Source organism: Hordeum vulgare, chromosome 6H (genome assembly GCF_904849725.1).
Source record: "Hordeum vulgare subsp. vulgare chromosome 6H, MorexV3_pseudomolecules_assembly, whole genome shotgun sequence".
NCBI classification, from domain to species: Eukaryota; Viridiplantae; Streptophyta; class Magnoliopsida; order Poales; family Poaceae; genus Hordeum; species Hordeum vulgare.
The window spans coordinates 444,632,694-444,648,340 of NC_058523.1; the positions used below are offsets into that span (position 1 = coordinate 444,632,694).

The 15,647-nt window shown below is 41.8% G+C and overlaps 1 protein-coding gene across 5 annotated transcripts; it reads right to left on the reverse strand.

Moving 5' to 3' along the window:
- Nucleotides 1-5,367: 5,367 nt before the first annotated feature.
- On the reverse strand, nt 5,368-9,344 carry LOC123401876. 5 transcript variants are annotated; one of them, XR_006611195.1, is made up of 8 exons: nt 8,873-9,344; nt 8,589-8,736; nt 8,406-8,501; nt 7,696-7,923; nt 7,435-7,600; nt 6,979-7,081; nt 6,281-6,343; nt 5,368-5,769 (listed from the first exon to the last, which is right to left on the reverse strand). XR_006611195.1 is itself a non-coding variant. In XM_045095732.1 (5 exons), exons 1-5 carry the CDS (start codon nt 9,092-9,094, stop codon nt 7,598-7,600), a joined length of 711 nt encoding a protein of 236 aa, XP_044951667.1. In that variant the 5' UTR covers nt 9,095-9,344; the 3' UTR covers nt 7,507-7,597. The 5 variants fall into 5 exon arrangements, 1 of the variants encoding a protein (XP_044951667.1); XR_006611196.1 differs by having other exon boundaries at nt 6,979-7,058; nt 8,873-9,343; XR_006611194.1 differs by having other exon boundaries at nt 6,979-7,600; nt 8,873-9,343.
- Nucleotides 9,345-15,647: the final 6,303 nt, after the last annotated feature.

Here is a 15,647-nt window from a genome sequence, read left to right on the forward strand (position 1 = left end):
CCTAGTCGGACTGGGAAAGGGCCGGTCCAATTTCAGCGGCAACATATGAGCCCATATTCTTTCTTGGGCAACAAGGCTCATGTGGCCGTGCTGCTAAGTCGCGGTCCATGTGGCAGAGGGCCCGTTGGCAGCCGAACGCACGGACACCGGCGAGACGTAGGGCAGCCTCGCTGAAGGGCGAGAGCAAAACTGGGCCGGCCCAGCGCGCAAGGCCACACCTCTCGTTTTTTCTATTTATTTCTTTTATTTGTTTTCACTTACATTTCCAAATATTATAAATATACATAAAAACACTTCACACATATAACATATTAAAAATGTTAATTAAGCATTTGAAAAATGTTAAATATGTATAAAAAATACTCATATATATGAAAAATGCATACAATGTGTATAAATAAAGTTGATCATATATTTAGAAAAATGTTAAGTAAGCATTTCAAATGGGAAGAAATTATTTGAAAAGTGTTAATCAAGAATCTAAAATTTTTAAGTATATATGAAAAAAATGGTTCTCATGCATACGAAAAATGTATTACAAAATATGCAATGTGTACAAAAAAATATTGATCATGTATTTTAAAAGTTTTAATCAAACATTTTAAAAGTGCAAAATCTCTGTAGAAATTATTTTCTCATGTATACCAAAATGGACACAAAGAATACAATGTATACGATTTTTTTTAATCATTTATATAAAAATATTAAATATGTATTAAAAAATATTTCTGATGTATACAAAAAATATACAACTTACATTGAACAAAAGTGGACATAAAAATAGATAGTATAGTAAACTGATTCTATATTTTAAAATGTTCCTGATGTATATAAAAAATGTACATTGTGTATTTAAAAAATATTGAGCATGTATTTGAGAAAAGTTCATATTAAATAAATATTCACCTTGTATTTTTAAAATGTTGATCATGTATTCAAAAAAGTGTTCGAAACTTATATGGGCTGTGCTGCGCGTCCGTCGACTGTTTTTTTTAAAGATCAGACGGCTCGCGGGCCATCAGATGTGCCCTCCACCATTTCAACATGAGTGTCGTTGCAGGAATTTCTACAACGGAGGACTTGTTGAGGAAATTTGCGGAAATTTTAACAACGAAGATCTTGTTGTCGAATTTTTTTACAACTCAAGTTTTATTGCAGAATTTGTTTTATAATAGAGGTTTGGTTGCATAATTTTTTTACAGCATAGATTTTGTTTCATGTTGCTTTTCTCATTATCACCTTCTGCAACATTGATGGAACTGCATAAGTTGCAAAAAAAGCATAAGTATCCAGCGGCACGTCACATGTTGTGCGAGCGAGGTGCCAAACGGGTGCCAGAAAATCAGCTGGTTGAGGGGAAACGTTTCCCAACTTATATTTAAGAAAAAATGTACATCATATATTTGAAGAAAAAACGAGAAAAAACAAAGAAAAATAAAGAGAACCAAAGAAAATAATAAAGGAATGAAAAAACTAGAAAAGGTTAAAAAATAAACAAAAATAGGGCAAAAGAAACAAAGAAACCGCAAAATAAAAAAACAAAGCCAAAACGTGACTAGATATATTTATATCTAGACAAATCTAAGATAAGAATTTTGGAACGGAGGGAGTATAAGCCACCGTGCACCTTCCTCGTTCGCCATGGGCAAGCCTACTCTTCTGTTCCTCTTTCCAGGTTGTGTGTTTGTTTAGTTTTTTATTTCCGGATTTTTGTTTTATTTTCTTTCTGGATTTTTCTTTTTTACATTCGTTTTTTTCATTCTTTTTAGTATTTTTTTATGGGTTTGGTTCTTTGTTCCTGTTAGAATAAATATACGCGTCGTTGATCTATCAAGGATCAAGTAATATACGAGCACGGCATCGAGATTTGTTAACGAGGTTCATTGATATGGCTATGTCCTCGGGTCTGACTACGGGCGCTCCTTTCCATGGCACCGCTACTATACCGCAGGTTGGCCGTTCGGGCGCCGGCACACATCATCAGCTCTCCTGTGTGCATGTTTATTATGTTGCCATAGGTTACATGGTATGTCTATTTTTTTCATTACATAAGAGGACTAGGGGTACACGCGTTCTAATAGGGCACGACTCCTACCATGTTTACACACGGTTCAAATCCAACTTCAATTGTAATCTAACATACAATTATTCGACACAATTCTAACAAACTTCACCTTGATGAATATTCTCCGCCACCTTGAATTTGTCCATAGGTCGAACCTCCATGTACATTGGAATTGAGATGCGCCATGAGCATCACTGCTATTCTGAGACTCTATGTGATTCCACCTGTAACTGTAGTCCCTTCTCGTCTTCTTCACAGTCAACACTCGAGAAAAATTAAGTTCCTCATTACTCTACTTTGTGGTCCCAACTTCTGGAGTATCTGTGGAGCGCCCTTACACACTGATCACTGACATGCGTGAAAATGAACAACCCACATATTGAACGCCCCATATACGAGTTACGTGAACTCAACATCCTCGCTCTTTCTTGACCGTCTCTCTAAGAATTGAAATAATTTCATGGTGGCTCTGTGTCAAATTCACAGTTCTCTCATTCTTTTCCCGGATAGGTTCTGACATGTCCACATCTATAACACTCTGCCTCCTTTTGTACTTTTCATCCGCACTTTTGCCATGTGCACTAACAAACACAGAACATACGGCAATGTACTCTCTCCACTTTTGATAATTTTTGACTTTTCGTCACTTTCTTAGATTCTCCATGGTTAACTTCTGTCCATCTACTAGCACCGATAGATCCAGTCACCAACTTGAATATGGTATTCTCAACACTGCTTCATCACCTCTGCACACTTTATCTGACCACATGCCCGATCACCGGTGCCTTGGTCTATCATTATGTCCCGGCTTACTGCACGCCTCGCGGCTATCACCGCATCGAGCCTCTTTTGTACTGGTCGAGTCTCTAGTGTCACAGACCCACACCACTCGAACCCCTACTGCAGAGAACCACCGATCCGATGTCGAGTATACGTCTCCATCAGACCACTAGTATCCAATCTGATCCACGTGTCTCTCGCTTTTCCGATCAAATAGGCTTCGACTATCCATGCATTTACGTCGTAGCCCCTCCATCGGCACAAACCAAAGTCGTCTATTGGACCCCAGCTCCACTTTCAACATGACTCCATGGTGGTCGTACATGCCACCCCGCTACGTCGACTTCAAGCTCTCTCATGTGTGCACTACCTTGAATTAACCCTACGGCATCTTTTCCAAGCCGCACAAGCCCTCCAGCCTGCTGTAAGAGCCCAAGTGCAATATTTGTAGTAATTCCATGTGTGAACCTTCCATGTTATGCCTCATGTGGTTGGAGTTAATAAATTTGCTTCATGACTTCCATATGTGCATCATGGCATCATGTCATTCATTCCAATTGTTGCATCAGGATATGTTGAACGAGTGTGTGCTGTGGTGCATTGCATCCAAGTGGTACTTTTGGTGTGGAAGACCATCCCTACAAATCTTTGGAAATACCTCATCTCTATTTAATTCAAGCTACTGTTATATGTTGAAATTTTCTTTGGCCAACACCCCCCTTAATAATGTTGCTAACACTGTAATTATTTTGTTGGTAATTTAGAAATAAATCTCACGCTTGTTCTGTTTCCCTGCTATTTGTGAAACTTGCAAAAATAGTGTTAGATGGTCCAAAGGGGCATTAAATTTTTTGTTCGAAATTCTCCAAACCAATTTTATTAAACTAGTCGTGAACCCGTGCAGTCGCACAGCCTAGTTATCCATTATTATGTTAGAATTCATATAATAGAAGATAAAGATTCATAAGGGGATGTATTCTATGAATAAAATTTGTGTATGTTTGATGAAGCATAAACTAAATTTGCCGTGAAAAACCTTATGCTTTTAGTTAGCATGTTATCATATGAGTATATTCTTTCTATTTTCATTGTAGTATGAAATAAGATAGTTCAAAATTAGTGAACTCTTTCAAACATGAATGGTCACCTTAAGCGTACATTTGTTGGCCCCATTTCAGAAGAATGTGAAGTAGGCAATAAAAATGTTATATCTACTTATTAATATATCAGTTTTAACATGGACACACTAACTATCTCAGAATCTTCATGTTAATCTCAGAATCTTCATGTTAATATCAGAATCTTCATGTAGTTAGAATTCATTTAACCCTTTATGAAAGACATACGCGAAACATCATATCTTTTGATATGCAAGGAGTATTATATTGAGGAAAACTATATTGTGCCCAATTTTGTTTCTAATCATAATGTTTTTACTCGTAAATAATCGCATTCTGGGAAAAGTAGTAAGGACACATGTATTATCAAGCATTACACCTTATAAACTTTCAATTTTCCGAGAGGAGGAAGCTGCTAAAGAATGCATCTTACTTAAATGAATGAAACCCTGGCAATAGTTGACTATATACCAATTAAATTTGAATTAAATGACATTACAACTTAAGAATTTGCAAATAAGAAAAATGCATAATTTACAGAGAGCTAATGTCGTCGAAGATCATGCCAAGGAATATATAATAAATCATACTACACTATATGTACATGCAAGACTATTTATACAATTAATTTTATTAACTTTATAGGGCAATATTTTAGAGGGCCTTCTCTTTTCCATCCTAATTTTTTCACCAGCCAAGATTGGTCTGCCATACCAATTGTAGAAATTAAAAATCAATTGAATAGTTGTTGATCCTTGGGTTTATACTCATAGTCATGATGGACATTCCTAGTTAAAGGATGTTTTCATCATTCAAATGTTTCTACCTTTGTTTATGCACGTGAAACAACGTACTTTATCATGTCTTCCTGCATCGACAATTATAGTTTGTGTGTGCCGTCACATATGAATGCTAACTTTTTTTGTAGGGGGCGATGAGAGAAAGGTGTAAAGGAGGCATGGAAATTTATAACAATTTATGAGTTGAATAGCTATCTCTGAAATGCTATACATTCATGATTTAACGTAAAATTGTTGCTTACGTATAGTTTATGTGGTCTGGAATCTAGACCTATGATGTGTTACAGTGGAGGATGTTTTCTGTGAAATCGGAAAATATCTTATGTTATTAACTAAGTAGAAAAATAGTCATGGTGAAATTGATTTTCCCTTGAGATTTCCTCATAAAGTTACTATGGGATGTGCGTGTTTGTGAGAGATACATCAGACTATTATTTACTACTAGTAAGAATGCACGTGCAATGCACGTCTTTACTAATATAATTGACATACAATACAGTGTTAACTAAAATCAATTTACATCCGTAGATCATAAATTCCACTTATCAGATAAACAATAATATGTATACTCATTTCATAATGCGATGAACTTGTGTTAAAGGTCAAAAAAAGAAAACACCTTTACCATAAAAATATAACCCTGAAAATTTGTTGAACAATTTCAAAATCAAGACAAACAAATGAATGAATACATCCTCTAATGTAGGCTTTAGGTAATTTAGGCTTCAGCGATGCCACTATCCGGTCACATGCACCATCACAACAACAACCAGCACTAACACCTTCACTATCTCCTGCGCCCTTTCGTGACGGGCGAGAATCCGCTCTTGCCCAACCATGCCACAGACCGTCATGGGCATGCAGATGTCATAGTGGCACGCAATACTGCTCCTGGCATGAGCGAACAGGCAAGATAGTGCCAATGCTACAGTTTGGGGGCATATTACAACTGGAATATACACCGAATATGAACTCAAGTAGAAGCACTCCCAATGATCTATTGTTCCTGGAGTGAAGCATATCATGTCACTAAAATATTGATGTTAAGAAGGCAGTAAAAAATATTCTCCGAGCAGATGTAATTTTGCATATTCCTTCCAAATAGTATATCAAGGCAATGGTATTGTGCAGTGCAAGGCAGAGTACATCTATGTGCAGTGTTATTGTGAAGGTGAAGGCAGAGTATCGCAACTTAGAATTTAAATGCACGCTAGAGAATTTTCCATTTCAAAAATATTTACCTTTACTTTTTAAAAATGTTTTTTCCATCGAATAATCTGAAATTTCTTGCATTATTCATGGTGAGAGAACTGGATTGTTTTATATCTCTCCTACGCGGACTACTTCAAGTTAAAGAAGCTATTGTTGTAAACCTATACGATTAACTTCAAGGAAGTGTAAAAAAATACACTGCAAGTTTATCTCGAGCCAACATTTCATAATTAATCATCAACTTTCTAGCACACTCGCGTCTTAAAGCACTTGAAGAAACTTGTTCGTAATTATGATCACCGTACCTGCACTTGAGTGTACAATTGAAAACACTGTGAGAGATATTAGTTGGTGCTCCGGTTGGGTGGCTGGAACAAAATAAAAATGTGTTGGATTGGCTCATACTGATTTTGAAATCTTTTGACAGCAACTTGAATTATTGGCGCATAACACATTATATGAAATTGATGCTAAAGGTGGTGCTTATTTTCTATTTAACAAATACTAAATGCGAGAAAGTTGCTATACACTGATGAGAAACTACCGTGCATGAGGCTATTCTTTAATTTTAAGCATAAACCGGGCTTGCAAAACTTCAGAAGAAATGACTTGCACGTTCAGGTGTCCATCTAAATAAAATTCTTAGCATTAAGGGTATTGCAGTTTGCAAGAGCACAACAAATAAAGCCATTGGTTGTGATAATAGTGAGTTTCCTTACTAATTTCCATTCAAAGTTGTGCATCCTTCAACGAATGCCGCTCTATTTAAGAGGGCAAACATTTGATGATGTTCCGCTAAAGGAGTCTATGGAAAGCAAGAGCTAGACTAATTGTCATTTATTTAAAAAATAAAGAGTACTATTTCTTATTTATGGAGAGGACACAGAGTAGTTCAAAGTACATACTTCAGAACCTTCAAACTTGACTAATATAATGTAACTTGAAATCAAAATATTATCAAACAAGTAACGATTGACAGGATAACGTTCAGAGAAACACATACTGAATTAAGCTCGTAGAAATTCAGAGAAGCATGTACTGAATTAAGCCTCATGGGAAAGGATGTCGCTTGGTGTCCAAGGCCTCAACGTGGCGGCGACGGCGGCCCGGAGAATTATGATTATGAGTGGAATAAATCAACATAAACAATATTGTAGGAACTTACGAAGCAAATGAGTAATGGGCATAGAATGAATGTGGAAAACTCTGTAGTAACAAGTTCATCAGGACATTAAAGGTGTAGAAGAAGGCCATTAAATTATAAGTGAACAGAAGAAAAATGCATGGGTATAAAAGAAGGCCATTAAAGGTCCAGATAAGAAAACTGATATATTTATTCTGCATGATTTACGTAGAGAAAAATGCTTAACCAAAATCTAAATGTTTGAACCATGCATGATTAACAAAATGGTGGAGGTTATGTAATAATAAGCACAGTTAACATGGAAGACTCGAATACCTCGACCATCAGGACCATCTCTTCCGGAATGCACCAACAATAACAGGGTCTACCTTCCCACCGTAGTGCCCTTTGTACTGACGAATATGAAGTGTTGCAGTTTGATAAAACTTCATTGTTTCACATAGTTGCTTGGATGCCAACACCAAATTAGAGTGCCACATTACTGAAAATCTTTCCCTTATCACAACATAGTAGAAATGAAAGGGGTCACGACATCTGGTATTGTAAGAGCGAGTTATTTGTTATCTAGTGATTCACCTTGTATATGGTCCCGCATACATGGCTGACCTTCATTCACCCGCATCAGACAACACATTCCCCAATCGTGATTCATGTGGTGCACAAGGAGGAAGGGATGGGTCTGGAGGTAGCGTCCATGTTTTCCCACTGGTTGCCCCTGGTTGCCGGTGTGCGCCTGCACCTTCTGCGTGATGAGAGAGGAGAGCCGCCGCAGCACATCCTCGTACTCCTCCTCCACCGCGCCACCTGCAACCCAATCCCAACCAGCCGCTCACATCAGCCATCATTACTGAAAATTGAAATTACTAAACAATAGAGGTCTTTCTGTGCAAGACAGCTGAACACCGTAATTTATATGAACACCACTGCTTATTAATTTGCAGCTACATGAGATTATGTAAAAAAAGGACATATAACATACAACTGGAGATGGCAAAAGAATATTTCTACACACTGTTTATGGTAGTCCATTCAGGTAATTTAGGCATTAGGTGCCACTGTTGTCTTCAAGAAATTTATAGTTTAATAAAAATATATTACAGTTTGATATAGGAGTAGTTGGTTATATTATCATCCTGGTTCACATTTGTATGTTATGATGGTTATGAGTAAGCTTATGCTTCATTGGTGAGTATGAAGTAAATTAAGGAATGGCTCTCAATGAAGAATAAATCAGCAGCTAATAACATGACAGTCAAAGGAGTCGGAGACTATAGCTATATACATACCGGAGAAGTGAAGTGCCCTAGTGGCACGCGCAACCGAAAAGCCCATCGATTCGAGTTCCCCAAGCATCCCCTTGTTCACCTCTGGCGCCACCAAATCTGCCAGAATCAAGACACACCGTCAACACCCAAAATCTGCCATGGATGAAACCAAACCCGCTGCTTATCCCAGATTGGAAACCGCACGTTGCGGCTCCGCACTCCCCGACGCGTCCACATCCTTGGCCTCCGCGGCCGGCTTCGGCGGTGCCTCGAGATCGATGGGATTGGCCGCCTCCATGGTCTTGTCCGTGAACTCGGCGTGGCCCGTGCGCTTCTTGTGCAGGTCCACCTCCTACACACACCGAATCGACAGGCGAAACTGGATCAAGCACCGACGGAGATGTAAATCTAGTACGCAAGATCAATGGAAACCACCGAATCTGGTCGGGTTCCGACGGGGGGCGGAAAAGGGGGAGGCGAGATCTTACAGTCTCGGAGCGGCATGGCTTGCCGCAGTCGGCGCAGACAAGGTCGAGGACGGCCTCGGTGGACTCCGCGAAGTTGGTGTGGGAGGTGGCCTCGGCGTGCGCGGCGGCGGTCGAGGACTCCATGGTGCGAGGGGGATCAAGTGCGCGGGTGTGGGAGGAGGGGAAGGGGCGAGGCCGCGAGGGGCAGACGGCGATGCAAGGTGAGGCAGTCCAAGTTCCCATTGACGGCGGTGCGAGGCGAGGCCGGTCACGTCCCTGGCGGCGGCATGGAGGCACCGAATGGGCAAAGGGTGCGGGCAGGGGCAGGGCGAGGATGTGGGATTTGTGCTAAACGGGGGACGGCAGAGTTTTCGTCCGCCAGAAAAAACGCTAAACGCACTTCGAAGGTGGGTTTGTTTAATTTCGACGGTTAGATTAAATTAAGTTATGTAATCGTCTGGTTGTAATTTATTTGTGTTGTTGTGTGTACCTTTGATTGGGTGGCTCTAGAGATGAATATGTTGGCTTGTTTATTAGTAGTATAGATTTACACTTGGAAGATTGGGAGAATTGGGCGGTGGGCGTGAGATTTTTTTGTTTCCGGAGAGATATGTATTGTTGCGTGGGATCCGGAGAGATATGTGATATTTTTTAAAACACAGTACAAACGCAAACACTCGTATACACGCGTATACATTCACCTCTATGAAAGTAGACACATACATCCTACCCCTATGAAAACCTCCGAAAGACTCAGTCGACATGTCATCTCGAGATTTACGAAATCACCATAGACGCCTCGTCGTCGACAGAAACGTCTCCTCTCATTGAAAACGTATCTCCATAAATCCTGAAATAAACCGAGGAATAATGCGAGCACCAGGACATAAACCCTGATGGATTGGGAATAGCACTGTCCCTTTAACCATCCAACCACACGTTGGTTCGCGAGAGATATGTGCTAGATTGAGGGAGTTTGTGCCATGGGAAAGACATATATGCAAATTTCTTTTACGTGTGAGAGATTGATAGATTTTCATCGTGAGAGAGATATACATGAGATTTGTTTATTTCTTGAAGAGGTACGTGGGAGTTTGGGAGAGATAGGGTGTGGGAGAGTACGTGAGATTTTCCTTTTAGTTTTTTTAAATATACGTGAGAATTTTCTTATAGGTCGTGCAGGAGAGAGATATGTTGTGAGAATTGTTCTAAATTATTTATAGAGATATCATATAAATTGGGATAGTGGGGTCGTCATAGTTTTTTCTTTTTGAGGGAGATACACGTGAGAGTTTGGGATAAATGGGTCGTGGAAGAGATCGTCATAGTTTTTTTCTTTTTGAGGGAGATATACGTGAGTTTGGGATAACTGGGTTGTGGAAGAGAGATACATGGTGAGTTTTTTTAGAGACACGTGCTAGCTTTGGAAAGTTGGGTTGTCTTTTCTTTTTCTATGAGTAACGTAAATCAAAGGGTTAATATAAATTTGTAATACAGATTGGTTACGATATTTTTTATGATGTGGATTAATGTGGAGGCTTGTATGGTGCATACAATTAGTAAATACTTCCTCCATTCCTAAATATAAGTCTTTTAAGCGATTTCACTAAGGGTCTACATACGGAACAAAATGGTTGAATGTATACTCTACAGTATGTCTATATACATCCGTATGTAGTCCAGTAGTGAAATCTCTACAAAGACTTATATTTAGGAACGGAGGGAGTATAAGATAAGATATGTCATAATTATCTGAGTGCAAACATATGTTCTTTCACCCCTAGACCTCCCTCTCTTTTCTGTGACATTTCGTTTGCTATCTCCTATCTATACCTCATAATAATGCGGTTATTGCTTTCGTCGAAAAATCCACCGCGGTATTTTTATAAAAAAAAACCCTGTAATTTTTGTTATTTAACCCGCGCTTCATCATTTATCTGCAACGCAAAAGGAAAAAACGATTCGCTGCAAAAAATATACTCGTACGCATCGCCTCCTCCCGTCGACCCTCGGCCACCCTGGCCTGTGCCCAGGCCACCGACGCCACACCACTCGCCGCCGCGGCCGACCTCAACCGCCACCGCTGTCGATCTCAACCCACCCGCCTCCACGGCCGTACCTCTCCCCGCTCACTGCCCCCGTTGCGGCGCTCGAGCGCATCGCGTCGACCCTGGTCCACCCTGGCCTGTGCCCAGGCCGCTGCCACACCACTCGACGCCGAGGCGGACCTCAACCACCACTGTTGTCGATCTCAACCCACCCGCCTCCGCGGCCGTACCTCTGCCCGCTTGCTGCCCCCGTTTCGGCGCTCGAGCACAGCTTCTGGATCAAATCAACACAACAGCTACAGTGACTGGGGATGATGCGTCTGCTCGATGCAGAACGGCGGCGGCGCGGCGGAGCGAAGTACTTGCAGGTGGAGGCGGGCCTCCAAGGCTCACACGGGGAACTCCGAGGTTATGGCGCGACAACGACGACTCCTTATGGCCAGATAGAGGCGCCTAACCCTTGCTCCCCTAATCGTATCCCCTCCTCCGGCAGGAACTCATCATCTGGTGAGATCCCCTCCCCTTGCCTCCAACCGCGTGCCAAGCACCGACAAGAAATTTTGTTTTGTGGGGATTTGTTTGCTGATGAATGAATGTATTGAATGTAAGATTGTATTGTTGTAGAGACAGAGAATGGAACACCACCTTCAGTTTGTCATCTGATCCCACATTCTCCACCCCATGAGTGAAATAAGATAACAGTCCATTGATCAATTCACGTAGCCTCTTTGTTTTGCTTTGCTTGTCCCGCTCAATTTCTCATCATAGTGGAATTAACAATGGACGGGTTGATTTCCAACAAAATAGGATATGACTGACTACATTAGTTAGTTAGCTTATTATTTTAATAAATCAAAATGATTATAAAAATATTAAAAGCGTGTGGTATTTTTTCTCCCGTTGCAACGCACGGGCCCTTTTGCTATTTTTAATAAAAAGAAAACCCTTTCTTTTTCTGTCGAGAGAGAGAGAGATTCAACGCTCCTCATCCTTCTCCTCCTCGTGGCCTAGCAGCCAGCGAAGAGCCGCAGCAGCCCAGCGCACCCACGGCCCAGCCATCGCACGCGTCTTCTCCTCCCTATACGGTAGCCATCCTACCGAAGCCACGTCGGCAGCCTCCAAGATTTGACGGCCGGAGAAGCTCTGAGCGGCCTATAAATCATGCCCTAGACCTAGACCAAGCTCCCTCGACAGATTACTCCCCTATCCTCTGCCCGCCACCTCTCAGGTAAGTCGCCCACGCCAAAGCCGTCGCTTGTGTGCCATGTTCCAAGCAAGCAAGAGCTCGAGCATGGGCTAGCCTCTAGGCTTCACCTCTCAACATCCTTCTACCGTGGAAGGGACCACGATGAAGCCCCTCTTCTTCCTTGACAATGTGCTGAAAGCACAGTTTCTCCCTAGGGTGGTTTTGATAATTGATCACAACATATGCATCATTGGACTAATGTGTTTCCAAGTATATTTTAGAAAAGTTCAAAAATTGCTATGGCTTAAGGTTCTTGTGGAGATGCCCCTTGATGCAAGAAAGGAATAATATTAGCTCAAGCTTCAAGCTAGAAGACTCTTCATTTTATATTTGTGAGAAATCACTTTTTGAGTCCATAGGAAAGCCAATACTATTAAAAGGGGGTGAGGTATAAAATGAACTGAGTGCTCAAATAATCAAAGTTAGCCACCAAAACAGTGAGTCTTGTTTCCCACGTATCCACTCTGTGAAGTTCCACACTCACAAATTCGGTGTCACCAACATTTCCACATCGGACCCATCGAGTTTGAACCTCAGACAGAACCCTAGACATTCCCACCAAATCGGTGCAACTGAAACTGCATAGGTGCTATCGAGTTTGGGTGACCAACATTCTATTGCCAAGATACACAAAATCGGAATTTCCGAGTTTGAGTATCGGTGCCACCGAGTTTGGCCATCTGACCGTTAGTCACCTTTTCGGTGCCACCGAGTTGTATATATCGGTCTCACCGAGATTCAAAAGTTCACACCTTTAGTGCTAGTTGGTACCACCGAGTTTCCAACTTTGGTGTCATCGAGTTTGCTCTTTTGTGTGTAACAGTTGGATTTTGGCTGTTGCCTATATATACCCCTTCACCCACCTCTCATTTGTGGGAGAAGCACTCAGAACACACACTTCATTTCGAGATCCATTTTCTGAGAGAGAACCACCTACTCATGTGTTGAGACCAAGATATTCCAATCCAATCATTTGAAACTTGATCTCTAGGCTCCCCAAACTGCTTTCCACCAAATCAACCTCTCCTACTCATGCATATTATGTGAGAGATTGATTTGTGTTGAGGAGACTATCTTTAGAAGCACAAGAGCAAGGAGTTCATTGATCTACCCCATCTATTACCTTTTGGAGGGTGGTGCCTCCTAGATTGGTTAGGTGTCGCTTGGGAGCCTCCTACTTTGTGTTGTGGAGTTGAACCAAGATGTTTGTAAGGGCAAGGATATCGCCTACTTCGTGAAGATCTACCGTGAGTAAGGCTAGTCCTTCATGGACAGAATGTTGGGGAACGTCACATGGGAAACAAAAAATTTCCTACGCGCACGAAGACCTATCATGGTAATGTCCATCTATGAGAGGAGATTTGGATCTACGTACCCTTGTAGATCGCACAACAGGAAGCGTTAAGAAACGTGGTGGATGTAGTGGAACGTCCTCACGTACCTCGATCCGCCCCGCGAACCCTCCCACGAACCTTCCCGCGATCCGTCCCACGATCTGCTCTGATCTAGTGCCGAACGGACGACACCTCCGCGTTCAGCACACGTACAGCTCGACGATGATCTTGGCCTTCTTGATCCAGCAAGCAAGACGGAGAAGTAGATGAGTTCTCCGGCTGCGTGACGGTGCTCCGGTGGTGGTGAAGGATCTACTCCTGCACGGCTCTGCCCGAGCTCCGCAGAAATACGATCTAGAGGTAAAACTGTGGTGTCTAGATCTGAGTTGCATGTGGCAAAGTTGTCTCAAATCAGCCCTAAATCACCAGTATATATAGGAGGGAGGGGGAGCGACTTGCCTTGAAGGCCAAGCCCCCAAGGTGCACCGGCCAAGAGGGAGAGGAGGAGTCCTACTCCAATCCTAGTGCAACTAGGATTGGAAAGTGGAGTCCTTCTCTTCCTTCCCACCTTTTCCTTTTTTTCTTTCTTCGGTTTTTCTCTTACGGTGCATAGGCCTTATTAGGATGTCCCACCAGCCCACTAAGTGCTGGTGCGCCACCCATAAGTCCTTTGGGCTTCCCCGGGGAGGGTTGCCCCCCTCCCGGTGAACTTCCGGAACCCATTCGTCACTCCCGGTAATGCCCGAAAACTTTCTGGTAACCAAATGAAGTCATCCTATATATCAATATTCGTCTCCGGACCATTCCGGAAACCCTCGTGACGTCTTTGATCTCATATTGGACTCCTAACAACATTCGGTAACCACACATATAACTCAACTATACTAAAACATTGCCGAACCTTAAGTGTGCAGACCCTGTGGGTTCGAGAACTATGTAGACATGCCCCGAGGTACTCCTCGGTCAATATCCAATAGCGGGACATGGATGCCCATATTGGATCCTACATATTCTCCGAAGATCTTATCGGTTGAACCTCAGTGTCAAGGATTCATATAATACCGTATGTCATTCCCTTTGTCCTTCGGTATGTTACTTGCCCGAGATTTGATCGTCGGCATCCGCATACCTATTTCAATCTTGTTACCGACAAGTCTCTTTACTCGTTCTGTAATACAAGATCCCATGACTTACACTTAGTCACATTGCTTGCAAGGCTTGTGTGTGATGTTGTATTACCGAGTGGGCCCCGAGGTACCTCTCCGTCACACGGAGTGACAAATTCCAGGCTTGATCCATACTAACTCAACAGACACCTTCGGAGATACCTGTAGAGCACCTTTATAGTCACCCAGTTACGTTGCGACGTTTGATGCACACAAGGTATACCTTTGGCGCCAGTGAGTTATATGATCTCATGGTCATAGGAATAAATACTTGACACACAGAAAACAATTGCAATAAAACGACATGATCACTACGTTCATAGTTTGGGTCTTGTCCATCACATGATTCTCCTAATGATGTGATTCCGTTATCAAGTGACAACACTTGCCTATGGCCAGGAAACCTTGACCATCTTTGATCAACGAACTAGTCAACTAGAGGCTCACTAGGGACAGTGTGTTGTCTATGTATCCACACATGTATTTGAGTTTCCAATCAATACAATTCTAGCATGGATAATAAACGATTATTATGAACAAGGAAATATAATAATAACCAATTTATTATTGCCTCTAGGGCATATTTCCAACACAGAAGTTGTGGTGGGATAGAGAAGGCCGCTTCTTTGTGGACCCTCCGTGGGTGGAGACCTCCATGGACTCTTGTAGACGTTACCCTCCGTGGGTTGAAGTCTCCACTAACATGGACGTACGATAGCGCCACCTATCAGAACCATGCCAAAAATCACCGTGTCAACCTGATGCATTTGATATCGTTACCTTACTCCTCTATTTACACTTGCATGTTACTTTCCGCTGCTATACTATTAGAACTGCATGTGTAGGGTGTACTTGACTTGTTATAACTGCCGTAGCTCCCTCTCAAGTAAAATTGGGAAAAGGCATACAAATTATCTTGTCAAGTAGTCTAATCACCCCCCTCTAGACATAATTTCGATCCTACAAATGGTATTAGAGCTTTGGTCTCCATTTCATTGGTTT